Source organism: Podarcis vaucheri (genome assembly GCF_965113315.1).
Source record: "Podarcis vaucheri genome assembly, chromosome: 7".
Lineage (NCBI taxonomy): Eukaryota > Metazoa > Chordata > Lepidosauria > Squamata > Lacertidae > Podarcis > Podarcis vaucheri.
The window spans coordinates 35,602,825-35,617,135 of NC_138765.1; the positions used below are offsets into that span (position 1 = coordinate 35,602,825).

Sequence of the window (14,311 nt, forward strand, 5' to 3'; positions counted from 1 at the left end):
CAGTTGCGTCAACGAGGAAATGATTGTTCGGGTGTTCAAGGCTACTTTGAAACGACTCATCAACCTTGGCGTTACTGAAGGGAAGGGAAGCCACCACTCAGGAGCAATGTGGGCTGTCATCGTCATTGGTTCCCCCCCCCCGCCCCCGCTGCCTTGCCCAGGTGTGCTGGACAATCTACTCCTTTGTTGTTCTCAGTGCAACCTTTAACAGCATGACACAAAAGAGGAGAGAGAGAGAGCACACCCCTTGATTCCACCATGTAAAGAGGCTGTCTGTTTTTCTCTCATACATACCACCAAGTCACCAATTGCCTCTTCTTAAATGATTAAATCCTTTGGCTTTGATACTGGATGGAAAGGTCACTTTTGCCTTCCAGAGAGACTGGAGGAAAAAAAGGCGGTTAGATTTTCCCTCTCACTCTTCTAGTATCTATTGGCCCTTTTCCAGCTCTGCCGTGACCAGTTTTGTAAATAATCAAATATAGGAAGCCGCCTTCCATCCTGCCAGACTGTTGGTCCAGCTACGCAACCCTGAGTCACACAATTGCAGCAATTCACCAGTTTTCCTTCAACAGGAAGGAAGCAATACAAGAGGCAAAACCAGCAAGACAGAAGCTACTAATTAATGTTGCAAAGGACTGTCTGCTGGACAGGACTTACTAGCAAATAAAGACTATAGATCTTGTTGGTGGAGCCCGGCATGACTGGATCACATGGTGCTATGTCAAGAGTTGTGTAGAAGCACAGTTTTGTTTTGTTTTTTAAAATGTTTTTATTAAAGATTTTACAGCGGTACCTCAGATTAAGTACTTAATTCGTTCCGGAGGTCCGTTCTTAACCTGAAACTGTTCTTAACCTGAAGCACCACTTTAGCTAATGGGGCCTCCTGCTGCCGCCGCACCGCTGGAGCACGATTTCTGTTCTCATCCTGAAGCAAAGTTCTTAACCTGAAGCACTATTTCTGGGTTAGTGGAGTCTGTAACCTGAAGTGTATGTAACCCGAAGCGTATGTAACCCGAGGTACCACTGTATTGGGTTACAAAAGTACATACAACATTTTACCCTCACTAATGGTCTCTTGCGTTAGAGCCACCTGAGGCATGCAAACTTTACATTTCAGCAGCTGTTTCCTTCAATGTCACAGCCATTCTTAGTAGCCCTGGGCTAATTTCTAGGAGGGACATAGGTGGGTGGCAGTGGGGAGGAGTGTGCCTGCCGCCAGCGTAGAAATCGCAGAACTTGCAGCACTGCCAAATTCTCTTGAAATACATCCAGAGGGGAGCCCTGAAGAGCTTCTGCCAGTCAGTGTAGAATCTACTGAGCTAGATGGATCCATGGCCAGTGTCAGACCACATTTCCTGGACATTAACAAGATTTCAAAGGTGCCACTGAAGTCTGGGGGGAATTTCCCAAAGGCAGCTCTTAGACAAGTCAACTGACAAGTCAAATATGGCAACCCGACACTGACACCATACATTTAAAGCAGCATGATACGAGAGACATTGCACACATTTTTGTAAATCAAGAAAATCTTTAATAATAATAATAAAAGAATACAGATTGAGTGTTCTCGAAGCTACCAGCATGAGTTTGACCAAACTGCGGGAGGCAGTGGAAGACAGGAGTGCCTGGTGTGCTCTGGTCCATGGGGTCACGAAGAGTCGGACACGACTAAACAACTAAACAACAACAAAACAACTTCAAAGAGTCATGGCTTCCCCCAAAGAATTATGGGAGCTGTAGTTTATTAAGGGGACTGGGAGTTTAGGAGAACCCCTACTCCCCTCTCAGAGCTACAATTCTCAGATTTCCCAGGGAAAGGGGCTTGACTGTTAAAACACTCTGAGAATTGTAGCTCTGAGGAGTAAAGATGGGTCTCCTGACAACTCTCACTGGAATCAATCAGCTCATGTTACTGAAGTCCACTGATTTCCACAGGTCTACTCTGAGGAGGACTAACACTGGCTAGCACACAGTGTTGACATGTGTCACTTTGCAATGCAATGTAAATGGCTAGGGAGATGCCCCTTCTCCAAAGAACTTGCAATCAAAATTTTGCAAATATGAGGGGGCTGCAGGATGTAAGCGGAATACAAAAGATGGAGTGATTAGTTGGGAGGAGAAGCTGGTGCTCCCCCCCCTACTTCCCCAGCCCCCCCCCCCCGTTTGCTGCAGTCTCTCCCCCTGCACATTTGTGGCTTTGGTCTCCTACAGCTTCAGCTTGGCTTTCTCCCTGTTGGAATTTGCTCCCTGGAGAGATCTAATTAGCTAATTCCGTTGCTATTTTTAAATCTAAATGGAAGGCTCCGCACTCTCCTCACTTTTCCCTCCTTTATCCTGAGTGTCAGCATTTCGTGCAGCACCATTCCTCTCCTTGCCTTAACTCAGTTAAGAGCCCAGACACTTGGGAACAGTTTGAGCTCAATGTATAAATCAATTGCATTGGGAGGTGTATGTGTGTGTGTGTTTTTAATGTTAATAGCCAACTCAATCAATTAACAAAGGTTGGCAGCGGAGTGGGATTCCCAGCTTTTGATTGCATTGCCCATCCATTTCAATTTCTCTAAGCTCTTTAGATGGAGAAGGCTGTCTGAATTGTGTGTCCTGAACGATCTCCACATGCAAGAATCCAGAACAAATTTCCACCGGGTAAAAAACACGTCAGGCCACGCCAGCCTTTTCCACAAGGCCTTTGAAGGAGGTGGGGAGCATGGAAAAAATTGATAGCAACGGGCAATATCTGGTTCTTCCATTAGCTCTCCGGGCCACGAAGTGGCTGTGAAGATGGAATACGCACATGATATCTCAGGGTTACATGTGGGAGGTCTGTCAGCTACCACAATAATTTATATCAAATTCAAACAAAGTGCAGTGCATGGGGATAGAGAGAGATGGTTCAAAAGGGTTTCCCTCCAGAGAACAAAACGAGACTCCTGGTTCTTCAAGGGTTTGGAGAGGAAAGACAAGGAACAGGAATTCCTGAAGATCTGGCTGCAGCAGGGATGTAGTGTTGGGGGGAGGGAGTGGGGGGGGGCTGCGGCCCCGGGTACATTTTTGAGAGGGGGTGTGACCAGGTTGCCCCCCAACTCCCTCATTAGTGCTTCCTCACACCTAGCTGCAGCTCGGTTCCTGAGCCAGGTCTGACCCAGGGGTGGAGGAGAGGTGGTGGTGGCGTCGATGCCACAGCCTTGCCCCTCTCCTGTACGGAGCTGGAGAAAGTGGGTATGGAAGAGGTTCCCTTCCTTTCTCCTAACACTAGAACTCATGGAGCTCCAAGGAAGATTTGGGACAGACAAAAGAACTCACTTATTCATGCAGCACATAGTTAAACTATGGAACTCACTCCTGCAGGAGGCAGCGATGGCCGCCAACTTAAATGGCTTTAAAAGGGGAATGGGCAGATTCAGGGAGGATGAGGCTATCAGGAACTGCTAGCCATGCGATGCTTGTTTGCTGGAAACCACAAGAGGGGAGAGTGCTCTTATGTTCAGGTCTTGCTTGCTGGTTCTCCACATGCATTTGGTTGGCCACTGAGAACAGGATGCTAAAGTAGATAGGTCACTGGCCTGAAGAACCTTCTTAGGTTCTTAATTAAATCAAGAGAGATAGTTCTACTTCAGAAAGAAACACAAAACATGGTCATGTGGCTGAATCAAGCACAACAGCTATTGACCCCCGTTTCAGGGGCTTCCCTTGATCCCTGAGAAGATTCACACATGGCGCTGGGGACCTAAGAGATGCCTGCAGAGCTCTAGCAGGAGGGGAGAGAATGTTGTCATTCTCACTCACCAAAGGGAAGAGGCAGGGATGTTGCAATGTATCAGGTAGTCCTTGGCCTTTAATCAATTTCCACTAGTGAATTCATCAGCCGAACCATGCATTAGATTACATTCTCCATCTTCTCCAAGTGCAGATATGTGCCAAGCCTAAAACTTTTGTGAGGGTCTATGCTTCTCACACATTCCAGGGTAAAGAAAAAAGAAAAAAGGAATTGTCTCGATATCTCAAACTATGGCTATGTTCACACCAAACATTTAAAGACTATGATACTACTTTAATCAAACATGGCTCCCCCCAAAGAATTCTGTGAAGGGCAGCTTGTTAAGGGTACTAAGAATTGTAGTACAAAGCTACAGTCTTCATGGTTCTCTGTGAATAATAAATGTAGCTCTGGGAGATGAAGGGGACTTTTAGGCTCAGGACCCACTTCTGGGCTCCGCATGTGGGGCATCTGGGTGGCCACTGTGAGAACAGGATGCTGGAATAGATGTTCTTACATCCATAAATTGATATAGGATCATAGAATCACAGAATTGCAGCGTTGGAAAAGGTCACCTAGTGCAACTTTAGCATGTGGCACCATCTTCCATGTTTTCAGGTGACACTCAGCTCTTTCATTTTCATCTTAGAATTGTAGAGTTGGAAGGGACACTAAGGGTCATCTAGTCCAACCCCCTGCAATACAGGAATCTCAACTAAAGCATCCATGACAGATGGCCATCCATACCTCTGCTTAAAAACCTGCTTAAAGGAGAGTTTGTCACCTTCTGAGGGAGTACATTGTGCAATTGAACATCTCTTACTATCAGAAAGTTCTTCCAGATCGCCTTTCCTATAACCTGAATTCATTGGCTCATATTCCCTATCAGTCTCCTCTTTTCCAGGGTAAACATGAGAACTCCTTCAACTGTTCCTCATAAGGTTTGGTTTCCAGACTCTTGGTCACCTTGGTCACCCTCCTCTGCACATGTTACAGCTTGTCAATATCCCTGTTAAAGGGACACAGTATTTCTGGTGTGGTCTGACCAAGGCAGAACAAAGTGGTACTATTACTTTCCTTGATCTGTACATGAGACTTCTGCTGATGCAACCTAGAAAAGCATTAGCTTTTTTGCTGCTGCATCACACTATTGACTCATGTCAAGCTTGTGGTCCACCAAGACCTCTAGATCCTTTTCACATGTACTACTGGGAAGCCAGGTGTCTCCCATCCTATATTTGTGCATCTGGTTTCTTCCTGCCCAAATGCAGAAGCTTACATTTCTCCCCAGTGAAATTTGTTTTGATAATTTGGGCCCTTTTTCCTGGATGGCTGACAAAGCAATAGACAATAAAATCTAAAGCAACAATAACACAGTGACTAAAATAACCGAGGAATAAAACAGCAGCACTGAAACAATAAAAAGGTTATGACCAGGAGTGGGAAGGTCCCACCCAGGTTCGTATGTCTGCTCAGCCAAGAAGCACACAAGATGATATTGGATCGGTCACTGCCTCTTTCACAGTTGCAAAGATAAAATAGAGGAGGAAAGGAATGTCCGCTGCCCTGAGATCCTGGAAAGAAAGGCAGGGTATAAATGTAAAGATGAAATGCACATTGAGGCTGCTGCCAGGTAACCCTTGACGGGGAAGAGCTTTTCACAGACATCCCCCCTCCCATCGCCATCCACTGTGGGAAGCCAGGGACACCTGATGGAATGAGCCCCTGAAGATGGCCTGTCTTACTGTGCTGCGATGACCACTCACCATGGGACTCCCTTAAACCCAAAACTGCATGAAACATCTCAGCTCCAGGCGTTTCTGGAGGAAGCTGATTATCTCGACCCATTTCAATTAGGTTTCAGGCCTGGCTATGGGACTGAGGGATCATCCACACTTCTGCATGTCCCGTGACTAGAAACAGGGGTCTGAGCGGTTCTCCCTTCACCCCACTCCTTTCCCAGGGAAAACCCACAAGTTCTTCCAGATGTAAATCCAGAGAAAACCCGAATTGCCATGTGAGTGCTAAAGAGTGGTTCTCTCCCTGCCCCCCACAACCAGGGGAAAGAAGTGGGACAAGATGAGCCCCAGGGGTGCTAACTTGAATAAAATATTGAGGTAAGCGCTGCTCTGCATAATCAATTGCATGACACAGTGCACGCACACCATTTGAAGGGGAAAGCCCTTCAACTTGGGGCCCCGCTGCCCCCTCAAATATTTTATTGGGGGGTCGAAGACCCCTCAGCTCCTAGGAGTTGGCTCCTATGATGAACCCAGAGACGGCTTGGGTCGACTCGGTGAATGACTTACACTGAGAACTGGACAGGGGTGTGTGTTCCTATTGGTTCTGCTGTGGTATCCTTCTGGGCCACCTTGCTGGGATGGGACTTAGAAGCATTATTCTACAGTGGCTCTATTCCTTCCTGGAGCGCTGAACCGAGGTGGTGATGCTGGGGGGCTCCTGTTCAATGCCTTAGCCATTGGCCCGTGGGGTCCCTCAGGGTTTGGTTCTGTCCCTCATGCTGTTTAATGTTTACATGAAACCACTGGGAGAGGCTGTCTGGAGTTTCAGGGTTGGATGCCACCAGTACACTGATGACACTCAGTTCTATTTTTCCTTTCTGTGAAAATTCAAGGAAGCCATCTCGGTTCTAAACCGGTGTCTATCCTCAGAAATGGACTGGATGAGGCTGAACAGATTGAAACTTAACGCTGACAAGACAGAGGGAACAGGGATTCAGCATGCGCTGGATGCAGTAACGCTTCCTCTGAAAACACAGCCTTGCAGTTTGGAGATGTTCCTGGACTCAGCCCTGAGCATGCCCGGGTCCCTGTGGCATTTGCACAATTAAAGCTAGTGCGCCAGCTGCCCCCATTCTGGATTTGTTTCTGATTTGGCCACAGTGAGACATGCCTTAGCTACATCCTGCTTGGATTACTGTAGCATGCGCTACACAAGGCTGCCTTCGAAATGAACTCAGAAACTTCAACTCAATTAGCTGCAGCCATATTGTTGCCTGGGGCTAGTTATGGGAAGTATAGGACTCTCTTAATAGAGCAGCTCCACTGGCTACGGGTCTGTTTCTGGGCACAATTCAAAGTGCTGGTTATGGCTTATAAAGTCCTACACAGCTTAGGTCCAAGCTATTGGAAAGACTACACTCCCTCATCCAAACCTGCCCAGGTTTTGAGATCTTCAGGGGAGGCCCTTCTCTTGGTAGGGACATGGGAGAGGACCTTCTCAGTTTCTGCTGCCAGACTTTGGCCAGACTTCCTAGAAAAAATAGGCCACCTCCCTCTTTGTTGTCCTTCTGCCAGCAGGTGAAAACTTTGTTGTTCCAACAGGTTTTTGGGAATTGACTGCTTTAGTTAAAGGGCTGGTGTCGTGCTGTTTTCAACTATTTGTATGGTTTAAACCTATTTTGTATATGTATATATACAATATATTTTTAATTCTATCAGTGTTTTGTTGTTTTTTTATTATTTGATTTTTCTATGTTTTTAGCAATTCTTGTTTTTATCTGTAAGCACCTTGAGTCCTGTCAGGGAGAAAGGTGGGGTATGTATAAATAAATAATATAAATAACTCCCACAGTTCTGGGCACCACAATTTAAGGAGGATATTGACAAACTAGAACGTGTGCAAAGGGTGACCAAGAACATAAAGCATCTTGGAAACCAAGTTTATGAGGAGCAGATGAGGGAAATGAGTATGTTCATCCTGGAAAAGAGAAGAGTGAGAGGCAATAGGAGAGTCATCTTCAAATATCTATAGGGCTGTCATGTGGAAGGTGGACCAAGCTCATTTCCTTTTGCTCCAGAGGGAGGTGGACTCTTCTTCCTTGGAGGCTTTTAAGCAGAGGTTGGATGGCCACCTTTACTGGGAGGAGGGTGCCTCTGAATACCCTAATTGCTGGACATCACAAGTGGGAAGTGCTGCTGCTGCTGTACTCTGGTCCTGCAGCTGCTTTGAGGATACAATGCTGTACTCAATGGGCTTTTGGCTTCATTTTAGATGGAGCCCAAACCCAAGGGACAGAGCAGCAGAAGTGATCCAGTGCAGCCCTTTGGAACTGACTCCTCCAGCTCAGGCGATCCAGAAGCATCCAGACGTTTCAGGCTGCATTCATTCCCACCAGCCCTAGCTGCAGTTCACAAACACCTGGAGAGCACTTCTTGTCCACCTGCTGTGAGGAGCGAGGTGCGTTCTGCACTCGCTCAGGCGCACTCTTGTTCGCCACGACTCCCAAGGTTACCAAGACATCCATCCAACATCCAGAGGCTGGCCAATAACAACTCCCCGCCTGCCCCACCCCGACCACCGCCCTCCACGTGCCAGACCGGGCCCCCCCCCCCCTTTCCCTGGCGGCGATCCCCTTTAGCTTACGCTCCCCCGGGCCAGGGTCCCCCCTTGCTCAGCCGTGCCACTCCCTGCCGCTCGCCAGCGCTTCCCCACTAGCGGGAGAGACCCCTCCCCAGGCCTGGCTCTGCCTCCCATTGGGCGGGGGTTTAAATGCCCGGCCCCGCCTCCCCCCGCCCGGGCGCTCTTATTAGCCGCCGCTTTGGCGCAGCCTCGGCAGTTCAAGCAGCGCAGCTTCGACGAGGCGGGCGGCAGAGGTGGTCGCTCGGTCGCGCACAGCCGGAGTGGGCACAGCGAGGGGGGGTGCGCCGCAGCCGTCGGACCCGATCCCAGCTCCTCCTCCCGGGGGCGCTCTTTCCTCTCGGGGGGAGCCTTGGCCAAAGGCGCGCCCGGGGCTTCTGCCCAGCGCCCGCCCTTCCGTCCTGGGATTATTGTTACTTCGGAGCCGTCTTCGGGTGTGACTCGCCTCGCTCCGCAGCAGCCATGGGGAGCCACAGCTCGAAAGCCGCCAAGGGGGACGTGATGGCCCAGGATGCCGCCGCCGCGGACGCCTCGCCCTCCAAGGCCAACGGCCAGGTGGGTCTCCTTCCTCGCCCCTGCGCTGGATCCTCGGCTTACGCGCCCTGGACGGGGCCAACAGCCTCCTTAGAGATCCCCCCCCCGCCATGCCATTGTCTAGGCTGAAACTCGGGGGAGGGGGGAAGAGATAGTCACACTCGATCTCTTCCCTGCGCCCCCCACTCCCCAATCGCACCGATCCGGATTTGGGCTTCGAAGGAACGGCCGCCCGAGCCACGTTCTCGTGGACGCTTTTATTTTCGCGCTGGCTGCCGTGCGCTTTCCCCGGACGCGCGTTTTGAATTTCCGAGCAGCTTTTAACTCGTTGAACCGCCACGCTCGTTGAATGGGCTCAGTTGCGACCGCCTCGCTTAAAAGGAGATTTAAAAAAAATTATAGCTCTGTTCTGATCCGCGCAGCAGTGCCCCTCTTTACGCTTTCTCCCGCGCCCCCCCCCAATCCGTTGGAGACAGTGGCGCCGTGGTCCGCCTTTGTTTGGCGCTCCCTCCTCGGCGAAAGGAGCGGAGACCCTCCCCTCCTCCCTCCTTCGCTCCCTCGGCTGCGGCTGGGCTGTTTGCAGAGGAAACAAAGGAAGGACCCGGCTGGCTCGACCCGCGGCAGGGGGAGGGGAGGGGGCTGCGCTGTGCCGCGCCGCATAACTCGGATCGAGGGGCAGAAAAACCCTCGCCGAGGAGGGGCTTCATTTTGTGGCAGGGGTGGGGTGAAGAGCAGAGAAGATCGCTTACTTAATATATGGTGCTTAGCACGTGCCATATTTGGGGGGGGGGTTGGAAAAAAAGCCGCGAATCTTTATGCATTTTGCAAAGCAAAGCGGTTGCTAGCCTTTTTTGCATTTTGCAAAATAAAGGCCAGACTAGGGTGCACATAGACGTGCTCGCGCGCTCTTCAGTGCAAAGCTGAGATCTGGAAAAAGGCGTCGCCGCGCCACCTTTGGACTCCGGTGGGACCCAGATTTTGGAGTAGAACGTGCACAGAGGAGCCTTTTTGCACGAGGGGGTAGCAACTGCTCTGTGCAGTCGTGGGGCGCGGGCGAGCCCCGAAATGGGCTTCGCCGACGCGCCCCTCGGTCTCTCCCCAAACACCGTCAGAAGGAGAAATGCAAGGGGCTTTTTATAACATCATGCCTGGGAAGCAAAACTGCAGCGGGCCAATTTCCCGAATGGGGTGGGAATTCCCGATTCGTAGTCCGTCCGCCGCCCCGAGCGCGTTTGGCTGCCTGCGTCGAGGCGAGCTTCCCGCGGGCGCTCGTCTCTTTCCCCCACCCTCCTCTGCAACCGCGCACGGGGCGCCCCGAGAAGCTGTTGGAGCGCGGGCGCCACCTTGTGGTAGCGTAGAATGGGGTTCTTTCTATTCTGTGCCCCCCCTCCTGCTTCTCTGCACTGCCATTCAAATAGGCGGCTGGATCCTAACAAATCGCAGAGAGCATTGAGAGGGGGGACGCCTTGAAATGTACCCTACACCGTGTTTATGGAGAAATTGCTGGAGGGGGGGGTGCAGAGGAACGCAATTCAGTTTATAGAAGGTGGCTCCTTTTGGGTGTGCCAACAGCAGGGACCACTAGGCTTTTAGCAAACAGATCCAAAGCATTTTTATTCTTGCCGCTAAGAAGAGCCTCTCCTGGATCAGGCAAGGGTCCCACCTTGACAGTGCCCACTGTGGCTTGTAGGAAGCCCACAAGCAGCACAATTTCCCTCTCCTGCTCTCCTTCAGCAACTAGTATTTGGGGGATCTCCTGTAAAGGGTGACCTAAACAGGGCTTACTCTGTCCTACAAGGCTCCGTCCTACAATCGGGGGGGGGGGGGTGTAAGTGCACATGTCTTTCTCCGCATCAGGGGCATGCTGGTTACCTGCAACTTGGGTGTGTCCCTGAAGCATGTGCAAGAAAAGCCAAAAAGTGGGGGGGGGGCTGTGTAACCTTGGGGTTGCCTTGCCTGGCAGTACTGCGGTGGTGGTTGGTTGGTTGGTTTTCCTGCAATTCTCATTGAGGTTTAGTGGTTTAGCTTCCTTGAATGCCTTTTGCAACCTGGCTTGAGACCTGTAAAAACAGCGAGTTCTGTCTTCTCCCATCAGGAGAATGGCCACGTGAAGATCAACGGGGACGTGTCTCCCAAAGCTGACGGAGAAGCCACCCCGCTCAACGGAAACGGATCCGCGGAGCCGGTCAAGGAGGAAGCCAAGTTGGAAGCGGGCAGCGGTGATGCCATCGAGCCGGCCCCCGTCACCGAAGGCGCCGAAGCCAAGCCAGCAGACGGGGCCACGGATTCGGCCGCAGCTCCCAAAGAGACCCCCAAGAAGAAGAAGAAGTTCTCTTTTAAGAAGTCTTTCAAGCTGAGTGGCATCTCCTTCCGGAAGACCAAGAAGGAAGCCGGAGATGCTTCGGCCGTGTCCTCCCCCAGCGAGGAGCAAGGCAAGGCGGAGGCCAAGGGGGAGGAGAACCTGGCGTGTGCTGCAGGGGAGTCGGAGCAGGAGGCTGCCACCAAAGAGGAGAGCCCCGAAGATAAGCCGGCCGGCCCAGTTGAGCCGGCTGCTACGGCGGCCGCCCCTGAGGGCCAGCAGGAAGCGGAGAGCAAGAGAGAAGTGGCAAGTGAAGGACCAGAGGAGGAGGAAGAGAAGCAGCAGCAGCCGCCACCCAGCGACAGCCAGGAGGACACGAAGCCAGGAGAGACCTCAAAACCAGCAGAGGCGGAGCCCAGTCCTGCAGCTGCTGAGCAGAAGGAAGAGTAGAGGCAGCTTAACGATGTCCACCTAACTTAAAAAAAAAAGAAAAAAAGAGACTTATTTGTGCCATCCTTCTCATCCCCAGTAACCCCTTTGGAACTGCTGCCTTGTTCACACACCACACACAATGCCACAAACACAAGTCTCTCGACGTAGAACTGACAAGCTTTCACTCCAGTGTCCCCCTCCCCCTTTTCTCACTCTTCATCCAACACAGTTAAGCAAAAAACCAACTTGGATCCTTGGTGCCCAGCACAGCCACCGCTACCACTCAGGAGTAGGCGTTCTTAAGATCCTTCTGAAACTCTTATGGAGGAAATACTGTTCCTGGATGCAACTGGAAATTTGCTCAGTTTAATGAGACTCCAGATATTAACACCGGGTTCTGGTCTCTCTCTGATCTTCTGTTTCTACTAATCCTCAAAGCAGCTTTTTCAAAAAGAAAAGGAGTCCAATAAACCAGCAACTGACCGTTCTTCAAAACGGATATTCTCTTTTATCTCTTCTTGGTTTACATTCCTGGTTCTGACTTCATTTAAAAGTATTTTGTGCTTTTTATAGAAACCAACAGTTTAAAAGCTAATCTGGTTAGTTTTTTATAATGTCTTGCTCTTGGCTTTAAACTATAAAGCTTGTAAGTCCACTGTGTTTAATTTGACTTCAGAGGGAGAACTTCTTTGGGGTTTATTTAGGGGGGGCACTTGGGTGGGGGGGCAGGGGGTGAGGGAGAGTGCTGGCTGTATGCTGTGACTTCAGTTTTTTGTTTCATTGTCTTTGTAAATAATTTTTTAATGACCCAACTTCTGATCTGCAATTTTCTAACTCCTAAATGAAAAAAAAAGTTGTATGGGTCTTATTGTAACATTTGAAAGGAATAAATGGTGACCCCTTTATGGATTAGACTTGGGTCCTTATTATCTGAGGAATGCTGGCTGTCTATTCAGGAGTGTTGTCAAATTGCTGTTGACACAAAACTAGAATTTTTACTTGCTAAGCTCCCAAATCCCTTATTGGGATTCCTCAGTCAGCGGTGGGTGTGGAATACACCCTTTACCTACATTCGTTCATTCTTCACATTTTCCAAAGTATGGATCTGCAAGTTGCATATACAAGCACTGGGTGTTGGCCTCACCCACTCCAGAAGTAGTTTGCAAATTGGGGGTGAGAGTGCCTAGGCTTGCATCCTGGGTGTCTTAATGTGCCAGTAGGCGCACAAAGTTCATTTTCTGAAGGGGAGGAATCCTAACCCCCAAGACTTGGCTTAGTCTTGGAAGGAAGATCAGCAGTCTGCCTAGTGGGAAGATGTCTAGAGGCGCTGTTGTATGTATTTGAAGGATCTGCTATAGCCGCTTTGTTAATTTCAGTGAATTGAGCAGCCCCCAAATACTGTTAATCTGTCCCTTTCTAGCCTGCAATGAATTTGTGGTTCCCCCCTCCTTCCCTGCTTAGCAGGTAAGAAATAACTTCACCTTGTCATGCTGCCTTACTCGATTGGGAGGTCAAATGTCATGTTAATGGCTCCCCTCCCCTCCTTGATGCAAGCTAGGTATGTTTTGATGCTATACATACCTATATCTTCCCCTTCTCCCTGCCCCAAAGCAAACAGAACATGGCTTCAGTATCTACCTTAAATATTGAATTTGCAAATGCTGATGGGTGCCACACCTTGAATGATGTCTACCTACTGATAAAACTGTCCATATTCCTTGCTGTTGGGCCAATAATAGCAGTGACCATCTAACAGAAGTCAAGCTTTGATGGAGCTCTGGTGCCTCAGGTAGCTTACAGGTGAGTAAAAAAAGGGGGGTGGATATTTATCCTCTGCCTACATTCTTGGGGACCCTGCTCTTGAGTACGAATGATTAGAGCTTTGCTCCTCTGGAAGAGGGAAGCAGCCTGGTGGAGGCACTCTTTATAAGCCAGCATCACCCATGTTGTGTAGTCAGCATGGCAGCCATTTTAAGTCATCCTACATGATCAGGCAGAGATGTCTCTTAACGGCCATTGTAATGCTTCAGCTGCCTTTGCTGTATGATGGAGAGCAAGAGTCTTAAGGTGAAGGTGGCAAACTGGATGGGTACTTAACTGTATAGCTGTTTGGTGTGACAAAAACTACCTAAAAATGGGTTGCAATAGACCAGAGAAACAAGCTTCACAGCACAATAGCTGTGTGTATTTCATTAACCACTGCAGCTGTTAATATTTTTCAGATTTGCTATGGGGCTATGTATACTGTATTCCTGCTTTCTGGGCAGTATGTAAAAATTTTTTGGAACAGCTTGTTTTGAAATGAGATCTAAAACCAACCTATTCAAATAAAAAAACACAGGGTATGTGTCAAATATAGTAAATGGAGGACACTGCCAATTCTAATATCCCTTTGAGAGAGAGGCTTATTCATGCAGCTGTTTCCCCCTTCTAATTTGCTTCAGTTTTGTTTTTCTTTTAGTTTTGTGGCCTTGTTGCATATGCAAGAATGCCACCAAAGTGTACTTAGAGGTGTTTAACTGGTGTGTTCCTCTAGTAATCCAATGTAGCAATTCAAGTTCTCTTCCCCAATGCCCATCCCCTCAAATTTCTACATAACCTTTGCAACCTGCAAAGTACATAAGCTAAAGTAATGGAGAGTCCCAGGGTCATCCAATAACTTGCAGGGCTGAGAATTATCTTGTTTGCTCATATATTGGAAAGGGAGAATACCAACAGTGCACCCCACCATAGCTCAACACCTCTTATCTCAGGGACATGGGTTCAAGCCGCATGCTGGGCAAAAAGATTCCTGTATTAAGGTAAGGCAAAGGACCCCTGGACAGTTAAGACCGTTACTAATGGGGTGCGGTGCTCATCTCACTTCAGGCTGAGGGAGCCGGTGTTGGTCCACAGACAGCTTTCTG

At 49.4% G+C, this 14,311-nt stretch overlaps 1 protein-coding gene across 1 annotated transcript; it reads left to right on the forward strand.

The window, feature by feature from the left end:
• The first annotated feature begins 8,257 nt into the window (after positions 1 to 8,257).
• Positions 8,258 to 12,317, forward strand: MARCKSL1 (MARCKS like 1). Its single transcript, XM_082233566.1, has 2 exons — positions 8,258 to 8,695; positions 10,770 to 12,317. The coding sequence occupies exons 1-2, from the start codon at positions 8,273 to 8,275 to the stop codon at positions 11,421 to 11,423; spliced, it is 1,077 nt and encodes a 358-aa protein (XP_082089692.1). The 5' UTR covers positions 8,258 to 8,272; the 3' UTR covers positions 11,424 to 12,317.
• The last annotated feature ends 1,994 nt before the right edge of the window (positions 12,318 to 14,311 follow it).